This window comes from Osmerus mordax, chromosome 10 (genome assembly GCF_038355195.1).
Source record: "Osmerus mordax isolate fOsmMor3 chromosome 10, fOsmMor3.pri, whole genome shotgun sequence".
NCBI classification, from domain to species: Eukaryota; Metazoa; Chordata; class Actinopteri; order Osmeriformes; family Osmeridae; genus Osmerus; species Osmerus mordax.
Window position 1 is genome coordinate 3,599,211 of NC_090059.1, and position 26,727 is coordinate 3,625,937.

General features: G+C 41.8%; 1 protein-coding gene across 5 annotated transcripts in view; it reads right to left on the bottom strand.

The window, feature by feature from the left end:
- Positions 1-21,513: 21,513 nt before the first annotated feature.
- Positions 21,514-26,727, bottom strand: part of cpxm2 (carboxypeptidase X (M14 family), member 2) — a 177,437-nt gene continuing 172,223 nt past the window's right edge. For 3 of the 5 annotated variants that reach the window (XM_067244759.1, XM_067244761.1, XM_067244758.1), the window contains 2 exons: positions 24,866-24,965; positions 21,514-22,332 (listed from right to left, as the gene is read on the bottom strand). In XM_067244759.1, coding sequence (XP_067100860.1) covers positions 22,037-22,332; positions 24,866-24,965 — 396 coding nt within the window. In that variant the 3' untranslated portion in view covers positions 21,514-22,036. Of the gene's footprint in view, positions 22,333-24,854; positions 24,966-26,727 lie in introns of all 5 variants that reach the window. The other 2 variants (XM_067244763.1, XM_067244762.1) reach the window with 2 other exon arrangements.

The window sequence follows — 26,727 nt, forward strand, 5'->3', positions numbered from 1 at the left end:
TTGCCCTCTGCTGTTTGAAATAAATCATATCAATAAAACGGTTCTATCAAATAATGTGTCCTTCCCATTAGTCACACTAGACAGTGTGATAACACTGCGATAACATATGAAACTTGTGAGGTCTAAAGACTGTCAAAGTAGAGCACACACTGGGTTTTTGGATTTTGAAACAATCAGTCCTTTTCATGATTATTAGGAAATGTACATATATACATTTTGTCACTGAACTCAAGTAATAAACACTTTCCAACAATGTCACTAGGGAGCACAACATATTTATGTTCTGAACGATTGATGCATGTTATGTGGGGGGTGTTTGCAATGGGGGGGTGTTTGCAATGGCTTTGTTACGATGAACATTAAAAAGTTTGACAAGAAGCATAAACTCGGATATTGCAAATTTGGATTATTTCACAAAATTTTCCTTCCGACAACTGTACAACTGTGTTGTTTGTTTTGATGCACCTTTTGTAGCCGGTGCTGTCAAACCTTTGATCTTTGTAGACCAGTCTGTTATGCACTACCACAGCTGATATTGCCCTACCAATCTTTTGAAATAGCTCCCGCTCTTCAGTGTTGAGTGTGTATAGGTAACCCTCTCCTAAAACTGTTGTGCCGTGATGCTCTTCAGCCACTTGTAATCGGGTGTAAGAAGTTGAGACAGAATTCCAATATGTCATGGTGGACTGTGTAAATCTGAGAAAACATGAATGTTGTATTTCGTAGTACAAATTTGTCAACTATTTGAGTTGCCACACCTCTTGTTCCGTTAACAAGTTTTAAAATCTCTCCATTTGCGGATTCAAAGACAAATGCGGAATGGGCCCAAAGAGGCCCCCATAGCTTAACACTTTTAGCAAGGTGGAGAAGTAAGTGCACATTTGAAGTCATTTGTTCCTCATTATAAAGCTCCTGAACCCCAAATGCAAACTCAAGTAAAAGAACATCTGCTTCATTTATATCATTTGGGAAAATGTTGGACTTTAGCAAGAGGTAAATGGCTTGAACTAATTTGGCAAAGTGTTTTATGTACTTTGAAGGCAGAATTCCATTCAGACAGGGCAAACAATAAAACAGTAACCAGGTACGCCACAAGCTTTCCTGAATTTCCGCTCTTTCAGTGATCTGGGTAAGCGTGATATATTTCTAGGTGGGTGAATAGAAAGCAGTCTTGAGTCTATTGATTGTAAGTGACTTGGGGCACCAATGTAAAATTCTCTTTCCACTGAAGTTAGCCAGAGCTCTGCGATTTGTGTTGTTACACCAAGAAGAGTACAGTGCATGTAGTCTGGTGTAAAACCCCAGACTATGTTGAGGAGAGGACCTTTAACACCCTTATAATTAACCCCATCTTGAAGAGCCTTCTCCATGTGCCTCAACATTTCCTTTTCTGTTCTGTCAGGGTACTGTGATTCTGAAACAGGGTATTTAACTTGCCCTGCAACCAATTTCCCAGGATGATAGCACCAACTGCACCTAAAGTAACCATTGTATTGCGTTGTGTTCTGCATGGTAGGTCTTGCCACTGAATCAACAACACAACATAAACCGATTAGTTTAGAAATGACTACCTGTTTGGATTTAGTCAGCCACCTAACTCCATTTTCTGCCAGTGTTTTAGCATCTTCAACAAAATGATGGAGGAAACTACTCATTTTAGGATGCCCCTTTCCGAACCACAGACAAGCCAGAGCCATGTGATTCCCTCTCTCTTTTGTTGGTAGCTCATTTATCATCACATGAATAGGCCAAATTGAAAATGTAGAGGAGTTGAAAACTGGGCTGCCATCACTGTTGAATGTGTAAGAGAAGTTATGTTCCTTATTCAGGATTGCTCCAGGACCTGATAATTGTTTGTACATTTCACCATCTAATATATCTGAAATGTATCCATTTGTGTTTCTGTTCATTTTGTATTTTAAAAGACCTGTGCCATCTAGTCGTTCAAGGATGCACTGATTTTGTGGAGCAAGGGGAACACTCATAAAGAAATTATTTTGCTTAAGATCCTGTGTTTTGAATATACTATGACACTGAGGGCATTCAACCTCTCTCATGTCACTACTTTGTGTTCCAATATAAGATTTACAAAAACTGCAGTAGAAATGGAATTTAACCAGCTCTGAAGATTTCCCAAACACTATCTGGAATAAATGTTTGGAACTTGCAAGCACATCCATGCCAAACAACACATTAATGAGTTGCAAAAGGTCAATAATCGCAACTGCACTAAGACAATGTCTCATGGCAAATGGCAGTACCAGCAGGAGAGCTTCAGCTTTTGTCACACGAACCGAATCACACAATGGTTTGTTCAAATTTGGTAGGCTTCCAAAGATGGGAAGTGGATCATTCCAGCATTCAGATCTTTCCTGTTGTCCTGTTGCTTGAGTTGAAGTATCCTCAACTAAGTCGTCACTGCCAGTACCATTGTCATTGGCCTAGATAAAAATGATGACAGAGATGTTGATAGTACAGTACATGACTGCTTAATAATTGCATTGATTTCCTATCTTTTTTTATATTCATAAAGATATTACTACACAAATATAGTTCACACAGCTTGATGTATTTTTTTCAGATCAGTACCTCCCATGTCAGTGTAATCAAATTAATATTTTGAGGTAGCATGTCTGATTTGAAAGGTATTTTACTATGGAAACAAAGAAAACAATTACCGTTGGTCTTGATTTTTATTATAAAAAGATACTTTGATATATTTAAGCCTAGTGAACTGATGTCAACAATCAGTCATAGAACCTACGTATTTAAAGAGATGATTGAAACAGGATTAACACAGAAAGAGATAACATGTCGGCGAACCATATCAGTCATAGAACCTACCTCAGAGGCAACATCAAGAAGGCTCTGGTCTTCATCAGGCCATGAGTCTTGGTCTTGACCCTGTTGAGGAGAGATATTTAAAGAGATGATTGAAACAGGATTAACACAGAAATAGATAACATGTCAGGGAACCATATCAGTCATTAGGGATGCGTATTGATAAGATTTTAACGATTCGGACTCCTTATCAATTCCTGCTTATCGATTCGATTCCTTATCGATTCTCTTATCGATTCTCCCGTCTACAGCCAACTAGGTCTGTGCGTCCTGCACCCCCCCCCCCCCCCCACACACACACACACTTGTTCTAAACAAATTTCTCAAACTGGCTTTGACTGGCTCTGAAATCTCTCTAGGCCTCTAGGCCTCTTCAGGCCTCTGTTTTCAAAACAAAATCTAGTCGGAGATAGAAACTTTCAGTTTTCTTGTGTTCAAGCTTCTATTATTCAACACCAGTAGGACTTACAGGGGTCCTAACAACAGGGGAAATAACTTCAGTGTCACCTTTCAAAAGAGACCATTTACATGCATGTACTCCAAATGGTTCAACAACAGTTTATATGCTCAGTTTAACACCGATATGCTCAGTTTAATAATGGGACACGCGAACGTTTGCTGATAACACACGCCGCCCCGATAACGTGAAATGATCAATAAGATCAATACTAATGGGAGACGAATGCCAGACCTAAAATGTATGCTTCAAACGACGGGACAGAAGATAACTAGATCGACTACACACAATAAAGGCAAATTGCTTCACACAGTAACAATCCCAGCTAACACATGACGTTGCAGCAACGTTGCCAGTAAGTGCTCAGTTGGTAACCCGCGACGTTACCTTCTGGCAACGTTATAAAGGGAATGTTGCCAGTTGGTCCCATGGACAACGTTGCCGCGACTTCGTACCTTGGTCGGCTGGTTACGTTATTTTTTGGTCCCATGGACAACGTTGCCGCGACGTTGTACCTTGGTCGGCTGGTTACATTATTTATAGACCCGTGGGCAACGTTGCCGCGACGTTGTACCTTGGTCGGCTGGTTACCTTATTTTTTGACCCGTGGACAACGTTGCCGCGACGTCGTACCTTGGTCGGCTGGTTACGTTATTTTTTGGTACCATGGGTTAAGTTGCCGTTAAGTCGCTCTTTGGTCGCAGGACAACGGATCTCGAGTGCAATATAGTGGTTTATCCAGAGATGGAGATCACCCTGGACTGCTCTCAGTTCTGACACTTCTGCAATGTAGCCATAGTCTACATGAATTTCAATGACACACAATATTAAATGTTGCACCCAGCACGTATACATGTAGACAATGCATGTAATTCATGTGCAGCTCAGCCCCAGCATGTCATTGGTCATCAATTTTCTCATATGCAGAAACAGCTTTAATAAATAAAAGACTGAATTTGGAATATAATTTAGTCTTTCATTCTTTACTATAAACATGTACAAAAGCAATCAATGTGTGATGTGTAACATGATTAAGCAAACATTCTTTGTATAGCACACCAAAGCTGTATGACTAGTGATGTGTCGTTCGTGAATCCTTACAAGGACTCGGGAGTAACGAGTCCTCTCAGAGTGATTTGTTCATTTTCTCGTGGCCGCACATCGGGACTGTTGCATAGGCTCGTCCAAGTAAACAGAAATGATTCGTCCATTTCACGACTCGGTCTTCAGGTACGAGTCTTTGGATCATTTTTCACGTGACCTGCATAGGCTCTGTAGTGGTAGCTAGATGAAACGAACGATTCGTTAATTTCCTGACTCGGTCTTTCTATGAGTCTTTGGATAATTTTTCCCGTGACCTGCATACGCTCTGTAGTGGTAGCTAGAGGAAACAAACGATTCGTTCATTTCCCGAATCGGTCTTTCTACGAGTCTTTGGATCCTTTTTTCACGTGACCCACATTGTATTTTTTAGTAGAGGAAACAGTTTCCTCATTCCCTTTCGCGTGGCCGCTGTTTTAGTAAGACGTGAATGATATTCGTTCAAGTCAACTGACTGGTTTTGTTATTTTCACTTAACATTTAGACTTACAGTTTAGTGCAGTGTTTGCCGTGATAATTAAATGCTAGTGTGATAATAAATGACCAAATCATACAAACTGTCATGATACATTATTTTAATGCAGGAATTTCTTTTAAAATAGTATCTGCTGGTGCACATGTCATGCACTAACCTACACGAGAATATGATAAGTGTTTGCAGTGGACGGATAGCGCCCCCCCCCCGCCCCCCCGTTGAAATGAACGAATGACTCGAAAAAAGATTCGTTCATTATACTGAACGAGATTCAAAGAACCGAATCAGTAAAATGATCCACACTTTTCCCCACAAAAATTGCTAAAATACCAACTAATAATTGAAATAAAATGTGTGTGCAGTATGCTTCTCCTTAACCCCAAGTGCCAAGCCTTGTGAATGTTGAGATCAATTTTACTGTATCTGACTGATAACTTTTAACAAATTGTCTCCTGTGTTGATTCCCAGGAATGTGTTACACAACTGAATATGAGGGAACTACTATCAGTTGGCATGGATGGCCCCGATGTGAATTTCAAGTTGGTGGATCTTCTCCAGAAAGAGCACGCAGAGCTCTACGGAGGTGCTCAGGTTGTCACTGTTGGAAGCTGTGGACTTCACACCGTCCACAATGCTTTAAAGGCAGGCTTCACTATGTGGCAGTTGGAAAAACTTCTGCGAGCCATGCACTTCCTCTTTCATAATGTTCCTGCCAGGAGAGAAGACTTCACTAGCCTGACAGGGTCCTCCTGCTTTCCCTTACCATTTTGTGGCCATAGATGGGTCGAAAACGTTCCTGTGGCAGAGAGAGCAGTTGAAGTTTGGCCAGTGCTTAAGACGTATGTGGATGCTGCAGAGACAAAGAGGGTTCCAGTCCCCTGCACAGCCTCATATGACACCATAGTAGCAGCACAAAAGGATCCTTTCATTATTGCAAAACTCCAGTTCTTTCTCGCAATTGCAAGGACTTTCAACCCCTTCTTGACAAAGTTCCAAACAGATGAGCCAGTGTTGCCCTTCTTGGCCAAAGATTTGACTGAGCTGATGATGGTAATGATCACTGTAAATGTTTTAAATAATTGATTGCATTTGATGAATCTGTATGTAAATAGCTTGATTACTGACTGCTTGTTTTGCAATTTTAAGAGTTTACTGAGGCGGTTTGTTCAACGAGAGCTCCTCCAGGACCTCACACCCCTGCAGCTGATCAAAATAGATCTAACAGATGAAAATAACTTGGTCTCTCCTAAGAGTGTAGACATAAGCCTGGGAGCTGAATCTGCCATCAAGGTAGCCTATTTTTTTCTTCAGAGATGCACATGTGTTTTGGGTTGCCTGCACAATGAACCAGGATGTATGTTGTCAAATTAACTTTTGTCACTAGGAAGTACTGCTACTACTATGCTTAGGCTGCTACTACAACTAATTAGTTCTAATAATAATAAGAAGAAGAAGAAGAAGAAGAAAAAGAAATAGAGATAAAAATAAAACAGATTATTTTCCAAAGCATTTGCAGTGAACATTCATGAATGTTCCTCATTTGTTAGGAACTACAGGGCAAACCAGGATGCAGGTTTGGTGAGCTTTCTGTGCTCACCTTCAGGCACCTTATCCAGGGCCTTGTTAAGGTGGTTGTAAAGCTACAGGTGAAAAGCCCCCTGACATTCCCAGTGGTCAGACAGATTGCATGCTTGGACCCTACAAAGATGCACAGAGATCCTGATTGGTGCATCAGACAGATGAAGGGCATTGTGCAAACATTCCTCCAGGGCAAGCAGCTGGCAGGTGGCATCCCAGCTGGTAAGAAAATATTGTATAGGGGACAGTTAAAGTGCATAGGTTATTCCGATTGGCTAAAGCCGTGCGTGAGAAGTCTCATTAGCAAGATGGTTTTCTGCATTCTCCTCCCAACAGTGAGGAAGTGTCAATGCTTTATCAAATTAATAAGTTCTTAAGTCTTACACATTCTTATCTCTGTGTAGAATGTTATAACATGATGTTGTGATATATGTATTGTCAAATGGGTGACTAATGAATTTAAATGACCTATTAATTACCTTAATTTCTGTGTCAATGTTGCAGGTCTAGTGATCATCCAGCAGTTCACGTCATTGCTGTCTCTTGAGGGCAGAGATGAACGCTTCCGCTCTTTTCAACCTTTGAAGCAGCGTGTGGATGTGTTTCTACACTCAACGCTCAGCACATCATACACTGACCTTTTAAGGTTCTGCCAGAGCCTTTTACTTCTGTCGCATGGACAAGCCACCGTGGAGAGAGGCTTCTCCATAAACAAGGAGGTGGAAACGTGTAACCCTCTAGGTGACTCCTTGGAGGCACTGAGGTTAATCTGTGACAATGTCAGTAGCTGTGGTGGTGTCTTCAAGGTGCCTTTAACCAAGGACCTGCTGGCCTCTGTGGCCTCAGCAAGGTCCCAGTACAGGCTATACCTTGAGCAAGAACGCAAAAAGAGGGAGAGTGCTGCTCAGATACTGAAGAGGAAGGCCGCAGAGGAAGAACTAGTGGAGCTCAGACGGCAACGCAGAGTCCTGGACGATGTCTGTACCATCCTTGAAAATGATGCTAACAAGTTGGCCGAGGAAGCGGAGGGGAAGGCTCGGTCAAAAATGGCCCAGCTAATAACTAAATCCAATACACTCAGAAGGAGATACAAAGAGAAACAAGAGGAACTGGTTAAAATGGACAACATTATTGAGGAAAAGGCCATAAAATTAAGACAGTAATATGTTCATATGAGGCCTAGGCACAGGTTTATGTTCAAATCAAATTATAGCAGTTCAGTATTGCCAGTTTGTGAAATTATATCAGCAATAATTCATAACAGATGCCAGTTTGTAATGTTCATGTAACAGTTCATGCAGTGAATGCTGGAACTATCTCTCCATTGCACATTTTATGTAGTTTGTTTTATTTTTATTCACAAAATGAAATAAATGTGTGCAATATGTGGTCAACATCAATGAGTCTCTAAATCTATTCTGTTGTGTATAGTGTGATATATGTCAAAATCTGCGTAAACGTTAGAAAGGTCGCCGATTAACACTTGCAACTCAGTGTCGTGATGGTTTTTTATTTTATTCAGAAGGTAGTAAAAAAAGGTATTAAAAGATGCCCCCGTGTTGACACACGGGGGCATCTTAATACTTGCCCACTAGGCCTTCCATACCTATATTAAAATCTCACCATCTGGCTGTCTTCACAATAGTCATATCGTCATAACATTGCCCTCCTTCTGTTTTTTGGTGTAGAATTGACCGAACTATAAAATTACGAAAATACTAGACTACTATGATGCTTGCATGGCTGCCGTCTAGGCAGTCTCACGGGCGACCCGCACTCGCTCAAATTACAAAGACTTTCACGACCTAAATCAAAAATCCGAGATGGCAGTTACACTCGAAATTGTTGTACACGGCGATGGACCTGCCCAGCTATGTTGTATCCATGCGTCGTTGCTAACGTGTGCTGACGTAGTGACGTAGGCTAGCACTGAGTACCCTTCGTTGACAGAAGGCACTTTTTGGCACAAAAACCCAATTTCTACTTAAACCGTGCAACGGAACGCAAATAAAAATACAAGCAACTCAATCGCTACCAATACGAAACTTTTGACACATAGGTTGTTTATGTAGTCTAAATATTGACTGATCCTTAGGGGGGCGAAAAGAAACAATAAGAAATATATATGATAGAGAACAAAGGTTGTGCCCTTACCGAAGGCAAAGCACACCCAATAAAGTTAAATAAAGTGCCATAAAGTTAATGTGTAAGAGCTATTTAGGAGGGCTATTGCTTGGGGGAAAAAACTGTTGAGGTGACGCGATGTTTTGGTCATAATGGCCCTGTATCGCCGTCCAGAGGGGAGACGGTTAAAGAGACTGTTGGCAGGATGTGAGGGGTCTGCCGTGATCTTTATTGTTTTCCTGAGGGATCTGGAGCTGTGAAGGTCCTTGATGGAGGGAAGGGGGCAGCCGGTGATGCGCTCTGCTGCCCGTACGACTCTTTGGAGCCTGGCCTTAGAGCGGGCAGAGGCAGAGTCATACCAGTCCGAGTGAGACGATGTAAGCACACTCTCAATGATAACCCTGTAAAACTGCACCATGATGGGGGGGCTGACCTGTAGTCCTCTCAGCTGCCGGAGGAAGAACAGGCGCTGCTGACCTTTCTTCACTAATTGAGTGATGTTATTGTCCCATTTTAGGGTGTTGGTGATGGTTGTGCCTAGGAACTTGAAATGCTCTACTCCAGTGACAGATGAGTTGTTGATGACAAGTGGAGGATGTGTCAGAACCTTTTTACGAAAGTCCACAATCACCTCCACTGTCTTGTTGACGTTGAGCTCTAGCTTGCTGACTGCACACCAGGGGGGTATTCCAGGTAGCGGGTTTAACAAACTCTGAGCCTAACCCTGAACTCTGAGTTGAGTTACTTTAAAATTGGAAACTCTGAAAACTCGGTTCCAGAAAAGCTGATTTGAATTTGTTAACTCAACTCGGAGTACGTCAACTCTGAGTTAAGCGCGCTCATGAGAACTATTAAAAGCCAACATCAATGGAGCTCCGATACTGGGATCAACCATGGCACCCAGCAACAAAAAACCTTGTCCTACTTCACCACACTTCAGATATAAGTTTTATTTCGTGTTCAATCTGAGCACATATTACGGAAAAAAGCAACACGGCTGTAGCAGCGTATACAATTGGCGTGGGAGACAAACTGCGAAGTCAACGCATACATTTGGTGTAATAGCCAGTCCATACCGTTAATATTACAGAAGAAAAAGTGGGAGACTTAATAAAATAGCATGTTCAATGTTATATTAAATATAAAAACATACTACAAACAGGTAAGACATATTTTGCTTAAGCTATACGCTTGTGATTGTAGCCTCGAAGTCATTTTGGTTTTAATCATATATCGACATGATACAAAGTAAATATCAATTGGTACCTATTTCAACTTGTAATAGCAGTTTCCCCCAACAGAATGCTTTTCAAATCAAATCAAAATGTATTTGTATAGCCCTTTTTACACGCAAGCATGTCGAGGGGTTCACATACGCCCATAGAACTGCCCCTCAACCAACCTAAACCCTCAAGGAAGACAAGGAAAAACTCCCAGAAAAACCCACTGCAGGAGAAAAAATTGAAGAAACCTTGGGAGGAGCAATTCAATGAGGGATCCCCTCATTGAATTGCTACCAAATACAGGAATTTTTGTATTTTGGCTATATTGACTATATTACGTAGATGGAAAAATGCAGTTCTGGTAATTTGCTTAATATTTTCATAAAATGATGATGACGATGATGATTAAGATGACGAAGAGACATTGACTGCTGCCGCAGAAAATGGATTCAGAGAATTATGTATGGTAGCTACTGGTAGTTCTCTCCCCATGTACTTTTATTTACAGGCTTGTGTAGAATTGTCAGTTACACTGACATTATGAGAATAATGAATATAAAAAACGATTTGCACATTCTGATCCTGTTGAACAGAGCATGGATGCAGTATACAGTGATATGTTCATTTAATGGCAGCTGAATTCTGCATGTGGAACTGTGAAATGTAATGCAATCCCATGTATTCCCAGTTACAAGTAAATGAGTTGTTCAAATTGCACCTCATGAAGTATTGCCAAAAACTGACCAAGAGATGGTGTAGGCCTACTTAGGGTAGAAGAATAAAGGATAATCTTGAAAAAGATTTACTAGAACACCAGTTACAGGAGGATGCATGTAACAGGTGATGTTAATTGTAGAAACAATAATCTATATCAATATTAATTGTTGAATTTGCTGAATTTCTATTTTGACCAAGAGATGGTGTATTTAGGGCAGAAGAATAAAGGCTGATCTTGTAAGGCTATCAACCTGCCCCCACCTCTCATATGGTAAAATCTGGAGTTACTGGATGGAGTCTCAACTTGATGGCTCTCACACATCATTGTGTAACTTACTGTGGCATTGCTAGTCATGTTGATAAGTAAGGGTCAAGATTGTGGTGTTATTAGTTGTTTTGGGTATAAAAAGAATTGTGAAGCATCTGTGGATTCTTGATCTCCTGAGACCTTCTCCTCAGCTCTGGCTTGTCCTACTCCTTCTTCCTCACCTCTTGCTTTCTATTTCTAGTTTACAATAATCATGGTAGAGTAGGTAAGAGTTAACCTTCATTGATTTCATTCATTTGCAATATGATTAAATTATTATATTATTTAACCTTACTTTGACCATTCTTGCTCTGATTTAACCCATAGAGTCGAATAACTGTAATTCCATTGGTATTGGCATTATTTGGTTAATGTTAATACACTGTTCAGTTTCCCATCTTCCTTCAAACCATAGGGGAATTAGTTTCAGTTGTTTGGCCAATATTGACCCCCTACAATGTTGAAATAGATTTGCTGAAACACCAGTTACAGGATGGTACATGGTCACAGGTGAATCATGTAAATTATAGGAACAATAGCCAATAAAGATACTCATTGTTAGATATCTATTTGTAGGCAATAAAGAAGACCAAATACAATTTCAAATATTTGTCTTTATTTCAGTGCCAAAAAGCGTTTGGTCAGTTCTGAGTGCACGTGCACGGCGAGTAACATTAGCGATGTTGGCCTAAGGGCTGACAATGTTGCTAAAATACATTACAGATTGTGACGGGAAATGGTAACGTTAACCTAGGTATTCATCAGGGAATTAAAGCACATCAAATCGCAGTCTTAAAATCCTGTCCCGGCGTATAACTAAGCGAATAAAATTTTGTTCGAGATCGGTTGGCTGAACCAGGAAAGGATATCCCTAGTCTGCCAACGCTATCAGGCTCAGAAAGAGGGAGGGGATAGATAAAAACCCAGAGTTTGGCATGGAAAACCTTCTAGCGAGCAGATTAGTTTCACGGAGTAAGTTACCATGGAAACTTACCAAAAGGTTTCGTTACCTCTCTTTCTGGAACGGAAACCTCGGAGTAAGCCTCTTTTCAGGGTTAAACAACTCAAAGTTTTCACTAAACCTGCTACCTGGAATACCCCCCAGGACTCTAGATGGCCGACTTCCCTCGGGTAGGCAGACTCCTTGTTGTTGCTGATGAGACCTATCAAGGTGGTGTCGTCTGCATACTTGATGGTCTTGACAGATGGGTCACCAGAGGAGCAGTCAATGGTGTACAGGGAGAAGAGCAGGGGGACAGCACACAACCCTGGGGGCACCGGTGTTAACTGTGTGGGGCTGTGACAGATGCGGGCCCAGCCTGACATACTGTCTCCTGTTGGTGAGAAAATCTGTAATCCATAAGCAGGTGAGGGGGTGGATGTCCAGATGGGTCAGTTAGCTATGGAGAAGGTCGGGAATGATGGTGTTAAAGGCAGAACTATAATCCACAAACAGGACCCTTGCATAGGTGTTCCGATTGTCCAGGTGTTGTAGAATATAGTGAAGGGCTATGTTGATTGCATCGTCTACTGAGCGGTTGGGTCTGTATGCAATTTGGAGGGGGTCCATGAGGTGGTCAGTGGATGCTTTGAGATAGGAGAAGACCAAGCGTTCAAATACTTTCATGACTACAGAGGTGAGGGCGACCGGTCTGTAGTCACTCAAGCAGGTGATGTCGGGGAAAGAATAGGCTAAGTTTTTAACCAATATCAAAATGTAAAACAGCACGGAAACGGCAGCAAAGTATGATGCAAAGTGTTTATTCAAATCCATCACAAAAGATTGATTCCAACAAATGTGAGTAGACCCCGGAGTCTGACGGGAATTTTTCTCCGGACATTTGCTCTCCATTATTTTATGATATTTTGTCATTGGTACATTATAACTGGTCACAGATGCATTTATGTATTCACACCCGGTTGGTCAATTGTCACAGAATTTACATTGCCAGTACTTTTCCTCTATCTTCCCCTTCCAGGGCCCTCGTGAGGCCTTGCGGCCCAGCTGCACAGGGATACTGAGTTTAAGGACATAAATTTGTCCCCTGATGTCTGGCGCTTGTAGTTCTCAATATCTGGGCTTTGTAGTCCTTCATGGGAAAGGCCTACACACATACTTCTCTCTTGCACTCAAACTATCTGGTCTTCCACATTTGGCCTCTATTTCTATTATGTTTTAGTGGTAATACTAATAAGTCAACAGCTTTGCATCTGGTTTTCAGTAATAAAGCATATAAAAGTAATAAAGGTGATTAAGAGGTTCATTTTCAATCATATAATCCATAATCATTTCTCCATCTTCATAATTACAGCAGTTTGCTGTTTTTTCCACAACATTGATCTTGGGCTTTTTCGGCACTGGAATGATGACAGCAGATTTGAAGCATACAGGAACACGGCATAAATTAAGAGACTGATTAAAAATGACCGTAAACACTGGAGCCAGCTGGCACAGTGCTTGAGGGTAGCAGGTGACACCCTGTCCGGCCCACACGCTTTCCTGGTGTTCTGACCTTTGAAGAGCCTCCGAACCTCATGCTCAGTGATGACCAGTGGAGCAGGTGAGGTGGTGGCAGGGGGAGAGGAGGCGACGAGGATGGAGGGGGGGGGGGACCCACGCGGTACTTCAAACCTTGTGCAGAACACATTGAACTGGTCTGGTAGATTTGGGTCGTTAGAGGTGGTGGTGGTGGGGGGGGGCTTCTTCTTGTAACACGTGGCAGATTGTAGGCCCTTCCAGACAGCACTGATGTTTTTATCCCCGACTTGTTGTTCAATTCTAGCCTTGTACACCCCTTTAGCATGCTGGATGGCTTTGATGAGGGCATATTTGGCTTTGGTGTACGCGACTTTGTCTCTGCTCCTGTGGACCAGCTCCTTCTCTCTCCTCAGTAGTCTCACCTCCTTATTGAACCACGGTTTATTATTTCCATAAATGACAATGGATTTTCTGGGGATGCGTTCGTCACAAAAATAGACGTAATATGAGCATGTGTCTGCATACTCATCAATGTTATTGCATGCCAGTTTAATAGCTGCCCAGTTTGTAATGTCAAAACAGGCTTGTAGAGATTCAGTTGCATCTGGTGTTCGTTTCTGGACAGACCTCTATCGGTTTTGTTTCTTGAGTAGGGACTGGTATGTGGGGATGAGTTTAATCACAGCATGATCGCTATTGCCTAGTGGAGCGCACGCGCGATATGCCTCTTTGATGGTAGAATAGCAGTGATCAAGAGTCCGTTCTCCCCTGGTGGCGCAGCGCACCAGCTGATGGTATTTTGGAAGTTTAGACCTCAGATCAGTGTGGTTAAAGTCACCCATGACAAATAAATTGATCTGCGTGATCTGATCTGCTAAAAGTTGCTGTGCAGTGTCAGCCTGCGCCTGAGGCTGGACGTATAGACACACGCAAGGATAATGGATGATATTTCTCTAGGTGAGTAGAAGGGTTTGCAGTGTATCACCAATAATTCCAGGTCGGAGGAGCATAATTCAGCGATGACTGTTAAATCGCTGCACCACTCGTTACTCACATAAAAGCAGACACCTCCGACTTTTGTATTCCCGGTGGCTGTCTCATCGCGGTCCGCTCTAAAGAGCTGATAGCTGGGCAGGTCCATCGCCGTGTCAGGAATATTGGAGTGGAGCCAGGTTTCCGTAAAGCAGAAAGCAGCAATATGCGAATAGCCCTTGTCCGTCCTCAGCCGAAGTTGGAGCTCATCCAGCTTGTTGCTGAGTGTTCTCACGTTAGCCAGTACTAATCCAGGTAGAGGTGCACGGAAACCTTTCTTCTTCAAGCAGAGTCTGCTGCCGGCTCGATTTCCCCTCGCTCTGCTGCGGGGGAGTAGCCTCCATGGGCGAGCTCTCGTGTGTTTGTTTGGGCTACGATCCGTAGAGTTTCTAAGGATATCCGAATGAAAACCCTGAAGATCAGGGTGGCAACTAGGGGATAAAGTTGCTCTGATGTTTAGTAGTTAATTTCCTGTGTATGGGATTCTCATAGTGGCACCGAACACGGAACATAAAAACAAAACAGACAAACTTTCTCCTGCATGAGATCTCCCCGGCCGCTACACAAACACCGATCACTCAATGGTCCGTGAAGTGCACGGATGAAATGATGTCGTTCCCCCCGACTGATCCGGGGATCTCAGCTAGGATCGAGGCCTGCCTCACAGACATCTCCGCCTGGATGACCAAGCACCACCTCCAGCTGAACCTCGCCAAAACAGAACTTCTCATCATCCCGGCCAAACCCTCCATCTCCCACGATCTCTCAATCACCCTGGGATCTGCGATGGTGACCCCTTCATCCTCTGCAAGGAACCTCTGGGTTACCATGGATGACAAGCTCTCCCTCACTGCCCACATTGCTGCAGTCTCCAGGTCATGTAAATTCACCCTCTACAACATCCGGAAGATCAGGAGATACCTGTCTGAGCATTCCACCCAGTTGCTAGTCCAAGCACTTGTCTCCAAGTTGGACTACTGCAACTCGCTGCTCGCCAGTCTCCCAGCATGCGCAACCCTCCCTCTCCAGAGGATTCAGAACGCAGCGGCCCGCCTGGTCTTCAATCTACCCAGACGCTCCCATGTTACCCCACTCCTCATCTCCCTCCACTGGCTTCCCATCATGGCCCGTATCAGATTCAAGACCCTGGTACTGACCTTCTGAGCGGTGAAAGGGGCTGCACCCGACTACATCAAGTCTCTCCTCCAGCCTTATACATTTTGAAATTTAGCAGACGCTCTTATCCAGAGCGATACCCCCACCCGCCACCTACGGTCTTCTTCTGACAACCATCTGGTGGTTCCAGCTAGGGATTATTAAAAGCGTTGGCAACAAATGTCATTATCGATTCGTTGTGTCGCACGATTATTACGCCACTCAATATGTCGCGGAGATGTTTGAGTATAAAAAAAAAAAGTGGAGCGGAGCAGAGGTAGAGGAAAGGCCATTGTAGAGACGTTCTTGAGTAACGTTGTTCTGAAACACATGGCGGAAGCAGAGAAATCAGTACGACCCAAGTCATCCAAGGTGTGGGAGCATTTCACACTAAATACATCGAAACAGTGTGTTAATTGACCGAGGTGAAGTTAGTTTCATATTCGACATTCGTCTCACATTCGGAAGACGCTACTTTGCAGCATCGCGTTAGGGACCGGGTGAAAACAACCCATACCATTTTGCAAAATGTAGACTTTTATAATATTTTTTGGAATATAAAACCTCAAACAGACACCAGAGTATCTTAACAGTGTCTGGTATACTTCCACAGCTTTTACTTTTTCAATGAAGTTTCAAATAAAATGATAGAAAATCACTAATCTTTGAAAATAGCTTAATCCTCGCAAATCTTAACTTTTTTCAAAATTGTTTAAAAAAATCTTAAATATACACGAGATTATTCAAATAAAGTCTGGCCTACATCCACAGCATTTCAATCTTCATTAAAGTTTTAAACAAAACTCAAATAAATTGCTCATCTTGGAAAATAGCATTAAATCCACGCTAATATTAATAACTTTTTCAAAATTGTGTGCCTGTTTGTGCACATTCTGAAGATTTTTTGCACTGTGAATTTGCACTGTCAGTTCTGTTTTTGAATAAAGGGTTGGAAATTAATGCTTTTTTGTTTTTTTTATCCGATTCATCAATTAATCGAAAAAAGAATCGACAGATTAATCGATTATTAAAATAATCGTTAGTTTATTTACCTAGTTCCACCTCTCAAGAGCGCCCGCTCCCAACCCAAGCTCTTCTCCTGTCTGGCTCCCCAATGGTGGAATCACCTCCCCACCTCCATCAGAGACACTGACTGTCTCCCCACCTTCAAGAAAAGGCTTAAGACGCACTTGTTCCGGGAATACAACGGTACTTAAGGCTCCGTCACACCATAACGTTCTGGTGAACGTTCTCTGACAGTTCTAATCGTTCAATTTCGAGCGTTCTAGGGCGAGGTCGACACATCTGGCGTATGACTAACGTGTGACTATAACGCATGACTAGCGTGGGACTGACGCATGAGGAGCGTGTAACAGCGACCAAGTAAGACACCCCTGAAAACTATTAGCATTTGACGACGTGTCACTGTGTCGCGACGACGTGTGACGAAAGCAAACGATGAAAACAAAGTTTGCTTTCGCAAACGATGAATAACAACCAAGTAACGCTAGGGTAACGACTGACTAACAATAGCCAAACGCATGCAACGTTAGTCAAACGTCCACAAACGTTCTTCAGCGTTATCCAGCGTTTAAAATTAAACGTTGAAGAACGCTGGTCGCCATGAGAACTTTTGTGCATGTTCAAAACTTTTTTTCTGGACCAGCGTTCTCCGACGATCACCGACACCGACGATTACCGACGATTACCAGCGTCGCCAGCGTCCACACAACGCTCTTCTGGCGGTATACCAGCGCTATACCAGCGACCATGGACGATTACCAACGTTTCCTCTAACGTCATAGAACGTTGACCAGAACGTTATGGTGTGACGGGCCTTCAGGAATGATTTGCTGGACCTGATGTTAGTTTCCTCCAGGAACACAATGACTCTTATTGAGGGACTTGTTGCTCTTGTTGGTGAGTTGTAACTGATTTAACTTCTTGTACTCGTTGTGAATTATATTATTGTTGCTTGCTTTTTCTACAGGTACACTCTTGCATTTTTTGAAGTTCATGTTGTTTAATTTGTAACTTGTTTAACTACATGATCTTATGGTTCTTCCAATTGGCACTTATTTGCTTTTCACAATGTATGCTTCATGTTCTGGCTACCCGCAATCAGTGGCGAACATCTGCTATCGATTTTGGGGGGGACATTTATATGACATTTTCTCAAGAGCAATTCCTGAGGGGGACACCAAAATTACTGCTGTAACACATTGTAATATGCTAAATCCTACATTGTAATATGTTAAATGTACATTATTAATATTATTAAAATGTCGTTATGTTTACAGTGATTTATTGGGGAGGACAAATAAAAAAAAATCCAGGATGGGGGGGAGGGGGGGGGGGTCGTGTCCCCCACGGGATTTCCGCCTATGCCCGCAATGTTTTGGGGCAATCTCGTTGTTATGATCAGTGACCTATGCACTTTTGTAAAGCTCTCTCTTGGAAGTCGCTTTGGATAAAAGCGTCTGCTATATGAATAAATGTCAGATGGCTGAGCGGTGAGGGAGTCGGGCTAGTAATCTGAAGGTTGCCAGTTCGATTCCCAGCTGTGCTAAATGACGTTGTGTCCTTGGGCAAGGCACTTCACCCTACTTGCTTCGGGGGGAATGTCCCTGTACTTACTGTAAGTCGCTCTGGATAAGAGCGTCTGCTAAATGTAAATGGTAATGTAATTAGGCTACATTATTATTTTGTGACTTACCTTGTAATGCAAGACTTCTGCTGGAGTTAGCTCATGAACCGTTAAACGGAACCAACCAACTGTCTAAACCACACATTGATAACTTTTCCGAATAAAACCCGGAACTTCCATATATTAGTTGGCAGGTGATTGGATAAACCATCGGTCTATTACCGTCCATTAGCTGCCAGTAGAACGATGATTGGTCCAGAACATAGTTTGAGGCCAAAGGGATGCCATTTTTATCTCATGATGCACGATATCTGCGTCCAAAGTTTTGCTCGCGAAGAACACAAAAGTTCCTGAGTGCTAATACAACTTAAACTAATTTAACATCTGTTTTAGTAGTATGACATTTACACAAATATTACTTCAGAGGAAGGCTCATGGTGGTAAAAGCTTAATAAGAAGGCTCCAGAGGGAGAGGCTGCTGGCAAGGAAAAAACAATGCCCAGTGTGCAACCACTTCTAAAAAACCAACACGACCACAGCATCCTTGGCTACCACACAGGATACACTCAGATCAATGTGCCAATCGATTATTCTGTATTCTAACATATTACTTAAAATAGGGTTCTATCATGTTTATGGACCCTGGAAGTGGCAGGAAGTGACATGTAGCATGGACGCTGACTCCTGACTCGCAGGTATTGACACTGTTCAGTCTGTCTTCATCTCTGTGTGTCTTTGCATGTGGGACATTCTTGAACGGGAAACTATGCCAGGAAATATGAAGGGTATACCTTGCTCCAAAGCAGTACCTGAATATTATCATCAGTTTTTCAGGTCATCTTGAAACACAAAGAATCAAGGAGACTTTTTATTCAATTGTATAAAGTATTTTCATTGTTTAAAGTAGCCATATGTTGACAAGCCTCTATATTACCTCTCCTTCTGGCTTCCCCAATATTATAGGTGCAATATACTGTACCCATGGGTGTATCCAGGCCCACTGGAAGACTCAGGGGGTGACTGCTTGGTGCTCCCATGGTTGAAAAGGTGTTTCTAAAATGCCCTCTAGAGTGGCAAACAATAGACCAAGTGCCCTACTGTCTGCCATTCACATTGTGAAATATACTTGAGTGCACAGGATGCCCCATGCAATAAATGACAGTGTGCCCTCTATAAATGTAAAAACATGTCTTGATGAGTTCCTTTATAGTACATAAAATGTGATGCAGTAGCCTATAAGGTGCCCTTACAATGGTCTAAATTGTCCAATCTTCACCAAATTTGGCACAGATCATCTTCAGACCAAGCCTCACAAAAGACATCACATGTTTTTTGATTATCTAAACCTTTTGACTGGAACAGCCAATCAAAGTCGTCAACCAAGCCACCATAAAAGAAGTGAGGTCATATCTCAGCACCTCTTTACTGCATTGACACCAAATTTGGTATAAGGACTAGGGACCCTGTTCTAAAGAGGTCCAAAATAGGTCATGCCATTTCACCTCGAGGTGGCGCTGCAATAATCAAAAATGTGGCACCATTTATCTTCAGATCAAGCCTCACAAACCTTTTCACATTCCGGTAAAACTGATCAAAGTCGGCGATGAAGATCATATCTCAGGAAATATTCGCTGAATTGACATCAAACTTGGTACAGGTGCTCGGGACCCTGTTTCAAAGAGGTCCACAAACTTTTTTTTATACAGTAACTGAACACAGTATTTCCCTGCAGTGAGAATAGCTCACTGGGATAAGACGGGTTCCTCTGAAGTGCAAGGTCATAGGTTTGAACCCAGCCACGGTCATCAAGCATGTCATGATACTGGTTTATCTGTTTAGTGAAGCCAGGTATGCCTCAGTAGCTGTCTAACAGTACAATGGTAATGATAATGTTTCATTCTCAGGGGATCTATACTCAAGAAGAGTCAGATTTATTGTGCTTTGTAGATATGTGTCCTCTAACCTCTAGGGGGGCGATCCCGTGTCTGACACATGTTAACTTGTGATACCAGCCGAATTGATGCCGCCATTTTGAATGAATTAATAAAACTTTTTTGTCCTACTCCTCTTACAAAATGTATCAAATATTCACCAAATTTGGGACAGATTATCTTCAGACCACAATCACCTTGACATGTCAAAATAGGACTGAATTACAGCTGTTTTGAGTTTTGACAGTATTCGTGATCTTAGTTTCCTACTCTTAATTGTGAATGCGAGCTTATTGATTTTAAATGCTCCGGAAATTAAGTGTTGCTCGACTAGCCTAAGGTGATGTAATGTGTAAGAGTGATTCTGTATGGCTTCTCGAGCCGTGGTGTCATATTGATGGTATTATGAGGTGTAGTAATTTAGGTAGGACTAAGTATGACGTCACTGAAGGCCTATGCGTGAAATGCATGGCCCGCCACTGGGTTTCAGTCACTGTCTATTTATAAAAACACAATTTGAATCGCCCACCACCTGCGAGCACTTGAGGAAAGCTTTTCCTATTCACACCAAAATGTTGGTAGTAATGAAACAGAAATGGGAGCGGAGGCTCCAGTTGTAAATGACTGTGATTTCAAACACTGATTCACACTCCATGGACCTGGACATTGCCTACAGGTGGTCCCGGCACTGGGCTTAATCACAGCTGAGAGTCTACCCAGTCTCCAACTGTCAAAGTGCACACATTTGTTAGACCCACTGCGCCAAGCACCCCCATTGGAGTGCCACTACAAATGCCCTGCTGTGGACCTGTTGGCAGTGTGCACTAAAATGCATTTTTTCTTTTGTTGTTTGTGGCAACTGTAGAATAACAAAATATATCCCATGTACATTGTACTAAACAAATAGTCCAGAATAATACACCCCACTTCCTAGCAGGAGAAGATTAACTTGTATTCTGGCATAGAAGAATACAATATCACAGATTAAAAAAAGCTATTATTCGACTTGCTTAGCTATTGCATTTAGCCATAAAAATTCTGAAATGATGTCCCCCCCCTCACCACCACACCACTCTTTTCTCTGCTCTGCTGCCTTCATGACTATTATATATAAAAATATATATATATATATTATATATATATATATATATATATTGCCCAACCGATGATAGTGTGTGGTTTTACTTACAAAGAGTGTTTTACAGAATGCCATTTTGTTCTCATCATACCTTTCACCTAAATAGGGTTGTCAAAGTAACTTTGGCTTTCATAAACCAGCTTTATGGCTCTGCTTTTCGGAAATAAACCCTTTGTTTTCAGTATGGCTATGTACTCCCTTGCATTTGGGTCCTACCCCTCCTCACACCCTGACAGTATCTAAGTAAAAATTTTTAATGTAGTTTATTTAACCAATCTAACAAGAGAAGACATGACTCTTTTTTCAAATACACTTTTATTAAATAATTTCAGAATGCACAAAAGATTGCAATATAAAATAAACAACCCAAAAATGAAACTTGAATGTCTTTGCTCCAAAACATAATTTCAAAGATTGCTTGCTGTGTTGTGATTACTGGTCAAATAGTTTATTAATACTTAAGGAAATACTGGAGTTGCATAAGTTAGTAGGGAAATTCATGTTGACAGACACCAACATGACTGGAGGAAGAGAATTCTCAACTTTGAGGTGTTATACAGGCTGTCGCCACTTTGTCAGTAAAAGCTATACTCAAAATGAGATGAGTACCAAGTAGAGAGAACATAATTAAAAGAACAGCACTCTATTTTGAGCAATCAACCAATAAAGACCTACAAACTCCCTCCCCATCTTTTCCACTTTGATGACAGTTGCTGTAGAGTTCACAACCAAAGACCAATGAAACATGATAGAATCAATGTGACCATAGAATGCATTTCCATTAGAACAGATGGACAGAGAACCATGTTTGTGCTTTGGCCTTGCACCATCTTATCCCCCTGTTACTCCATCTCCCTTAGATGTTGGGCCCCCCCTTCCCAGGCGTCTCTGTTGGGGAGTGCGAATTGGAAATGGTCTGACAGGCAACCGGATAGGCTGCTTGCCAAACTTCTCCATAATCTCTTTGATGCGCGACAGGTTGGTGCGGCCGACTGTAAAGTCGCACCGGGTAGCGCCCATGTCGTAGCCCACCTCACACTTCTTGCTGCTAGGGCTGTAGCCCTCCGCCCTGGCAGTCACTCTGTATTCCCCAGGGTTCAGAAGACGCCAGTAGTCACCATCAGAGGCTTTGGAGCACATGCACACATTCGTGAATACATGTGTGTGTGAGCATTGAAATGGTGTGTGTGTGTGTGTGTGTGTGTGTGTGTGTGTGTGTGTGTGTGTGTGTGTGTGTGTGTGTGTGTGTGTGTGTGTGTGTGTGTGTGTGTGTGTGTGTGTGTGTGTGTGTGTGAGTGAGTGAGTGAGTGAGTGAGTGAGTGAGTGAGAGAGAAAGAGAGGAATCCTTTTGTAAAGTCAACTCATGACCAAAGATATTCATGATTATGCCAGACAATCAGTATTTTGATCACATCAAGACCACATCATACATGCAAAGACAATATACTCACAACAATTAAGCCATTATTACAAACCATTCACAGATCTCAAATGTATGCACATTTACTCTAGATGGACTAATTACAAGCGTTGACATCAATGTGTGTATCAGTGTTTCTGATGTGCTCCTAGAATAAAAAACTCGGTATGTGTGGCAACAGTCGAAAGCCGGCACAAAGCAGGAATATGTTTGAGTAAAAACAGAAGGAGGGATAGTAGGGTGCTCTACTTTTCTTAAGAGGAGGAACGTTGTATTCCTGTTCCAGGATAAAATAGGTCTGCACTGTTATCCTGGATTTACCTGCCTTCGCTTTCTCTGAGCAGGAGCATTGTGTGGACTCTGGAATGTGAAGTTGCTGTGTACTGATGCTCAACCATTGATACAGCAGGCACAGTGATGACAGCTACACTTCCACCCCCCCCCCCACCCCCCCCCACACACACATACATACACACACACAAGCAACCATAAATGCACACACCCACACATGCAAACATGCGCTCACAAACCTTTTCTCTGCTGCCTGCATGACTATTGCCCAACTGATGATAGTGTGTGGTTTTAATTACAAATACCAATGTAGTAAATCTATCGTTTCTACAAAAAGCCACACGTTCAACACTGAGATGGACTCATTCAGAACAATCTGTGTTTGTGCCCTTTACCAACAGGATTCTGATGGGAATCTCTAAGAACTTTCTGTTTTGAAGAAGTCTAGGAAAACATCATACATGTTTTATGTTGACATGTCTTACCACCCCTTGCCAAGGCTACGCAGAATTCCAATTAACTCAAGAACATTCAAATTTACAGAAGGATTATTTATTTATTTTAACTGCTTGGTGAGGAGACTGTTTAGTTTTAAGGATCTTAGTTTTAAGAGTATGTGGCACTCCAATTAGTTTTTTTATAGTTATCAATTATTTATACTTATCACTGATCAAGAAGCTTACTTAAACCTGTCTGTGGAGGGATGAAGGAACTGAGGCTTCTTATGAAAAAAGCTTGACTTGAACTGGATTTCAAGAAAAATAACCGCTTGCAGAAAATATTTGATTTTCTGCTCCGATAACAAAAACATTTCAGTCATGCAACCTTTTTAGGTGTTAGCCAGGATTGGCTTGGATTGGAGGCACATTTGATCCCCTAATCCAATCCATGGAGCCTTAGAGGATAGAGAGCATAATGCCCATCTCTAGTTCAGTCAAGGCACTCACATATTGATTTGGCCATTTATTGATAACCATAGACATAGACTTTGGCGGAGTGGATGTATGATGCACTACCTGCCTCTACCTATGTATGTTGTTTGCTAGAGCAACATACATTCCGTATTTTTTCGAATAAACGCCGAAAAAGAAAATCTGAAAACGTATTTAATTGGTTAAATTCAACCCCAGTATTTATTACACATGTACATAACTTTCTGCACAGCTTTCTGTTTGAAAGCTAACGTGTATGAACGTTTAGGCATGCTGCTTCAGATTTCTACACAATGTAGAATACACAAGAATAGACAAGGAGGTCAGCAGTAGTAAATGAAAACTGCTTTTTTAGCTGCATGATTAATTTGTCACAATGTCAGCAACGAAGTTGTCCATGGCTGCACTGCAGCTACAATTCACGAAATCTCCCTTACTAATTAAACGACGCCCTCGAATAAACACTGCTCTCGAATAAACGCTGCACCAAAAATGAACATTATTTAATAAACGCTGCAGCGTTTATTCGAAGAAATACGGCACAATATGAGGCAGGAAGCAAATAGAGTAATAATCTTCCCTGATGGATAGTAATATTCAGACAACACAGGGGGAATGGGGATGGTGGAGAATGGCAGCAGCACAGATACTACAACAACCGGGAGTGAGTGTACATGTATCCGTGCTGCATTATATTGCCACCTTATCAGACGTGGCCCAATGGGCTTGAAGCAGGCTAACACAGGTTCAGTGATGAGTGCCATCGCTGAACTAGGCTTCGCTCATTTTCTAACATCAGCTGATGTTCCGTGGTGTACAGATTTTGCATCTTGACCGGGAGGCTAGCAGTTGCCTAGTATTAAATACTTGCTTTATCTCCTACTGTTGTTGAGAAGTGAAGTGAATTACCATTAAACATGTTCTTCTTGTTACTCCAATTAGTTTCACTGTCAAAAGGAGCATTTAAGTTTCACCTGTGTTGGTATTTCTATGTGCGTTCACATACATTTGTCATACCTGTGCGAATGTCATGGCTGATCCCATCCACGGAGATGATGGCGTTTGCAATACCCCGCCCTTGGACGTCTCTCACAATGCCTTTGATTCCCCGATGCACCTATACAGAAGAGGTGTTCAGAGTGCAACAGAGGGGCTCAAGGAATAATTCAATTTAAATACAGACCACCTTTGGGGTGGGGGTGGGGGGGGTGGTGGAAGGCACCAGGTGGAGTGGTGTGCCTTCCACTTCTCTAAGTATTCACCCCCCTTGGATGTTTTCCCCTTTTGTTGCTTTTAACCATGAAATCATGGTCCATATAATTTGGCTTTTTTGACAAGAATTTGCAAAAAAGCTTATTTCGTGTAAAAGTGAAAAGTGAAAACACATTTTTACAAACTAATGTCAACTAATAAAAAATATATAGTGTAAATAAGTGTTTGCATGAATATTTACCCCCTTTAAAGTGACCGACCTAATTCAACAGAGGTCCAGCTAGTTAAAGATGCTGTAAAGCAAATTCCATGATTTGCTTCTCAGTACATTATATACGTGTAAAATTATTTCCTGAAAGCATGTGCAAAGTGCGAAAACTTTGTCGCACTGAAATGTGGAGTTAGACAGTGAACAGTTTCTCTCCCGTTTTCAGCTCAGGTTTTGTGTAGTCAGAGACTGCTGGTAGGTCTGTTCTGATATCTGCAATTGATTTAGCTAATGTTGCTGTTGTTGCTAAATTCAATACATTTGAGGGGGCGGAGCTTCAGCTCATTCAGGCGACACGCCCCCCCAGTCTCAAGCATACACTGATTTTCTCACAATTTCAAAGCCTAATTTAACATACTTGTCCGTGTTTTTTGGATGGGTAGTTAACAACAAATTCTGCTGTGGTGTGATGAACTTAAAACTCATTTTCAATTCCACTTTACAGAATCTTTAATGCCAGCAGTGTCACAATTAGTGAAATGGAGAGCACTTGAGTGAGCAGTTGATGTGTGTCAAGTGATTGTAGTATAAAAACACCTGTGTCTGGGAGGTCCAGTCTCTGGTTCATCAGTATTTGTTAAGTACATACATGTTATGTACTTAACAAATACAAGTACTTATGTACTGCATGTATTTTTTTCAGTTTTGTGTTGTTGTTTTGTGTTCCATCTCCTCCTACTGTTTTCATTCTCCTACTTCACGGATGTGCACACCTGTGTCCAATCGTTCATCAATCATTCATCACGTCATCACACCTGTTCCAGATTCCCCATCATCCATTCCCCTTTAAGAGTCATTTGTTTCTGTGTGTTTTGTGGTTAGAGAGTTGATTTTTGAGTTGAGCTGTGGCAGAGCTCTGTTTGAGTTATAGTTAGTGTGTTTGCTGAAAGCAAAAACACTATTGTTATTCTGCCTACTTATTAGTGTGTTTGCTGGAAGCAAAAACACTATTGTTATTCTGCATAATTATTATTTTTATTAGTGTGTTTGCTGGAAGCAAAAACACTTGTTATTCTGCATACTTATAATTTTTATTGTTGGAATGCTGAAGCAGCATTGATAAGCATTGATAGCAAAATAATAAGTATGCAGAATAACAACAATTTCAGCAATTTGTAAAAAATAATTTCAGCTTTCAGCATTACAACGCATTTTCTGCAGGAAATGCACTGATCTAGTTGTTGGTCACAAGGGCGTAGGTTTGCATAGGGTCCATAGGGACTAGTCACAAGCAAAGTTTGGGAAAGACACAATTATCCCCACCAATATTTTGTTAATTTTCGAAGAAAATATTTTGCACAATATATTTGCAAAACTCATTCGTATATCATATATACTATGTTTGTCACCCAGAAAAGTGAAAAATAAATTTCCAAGTTAACCAATGCGCCCTCGAGCC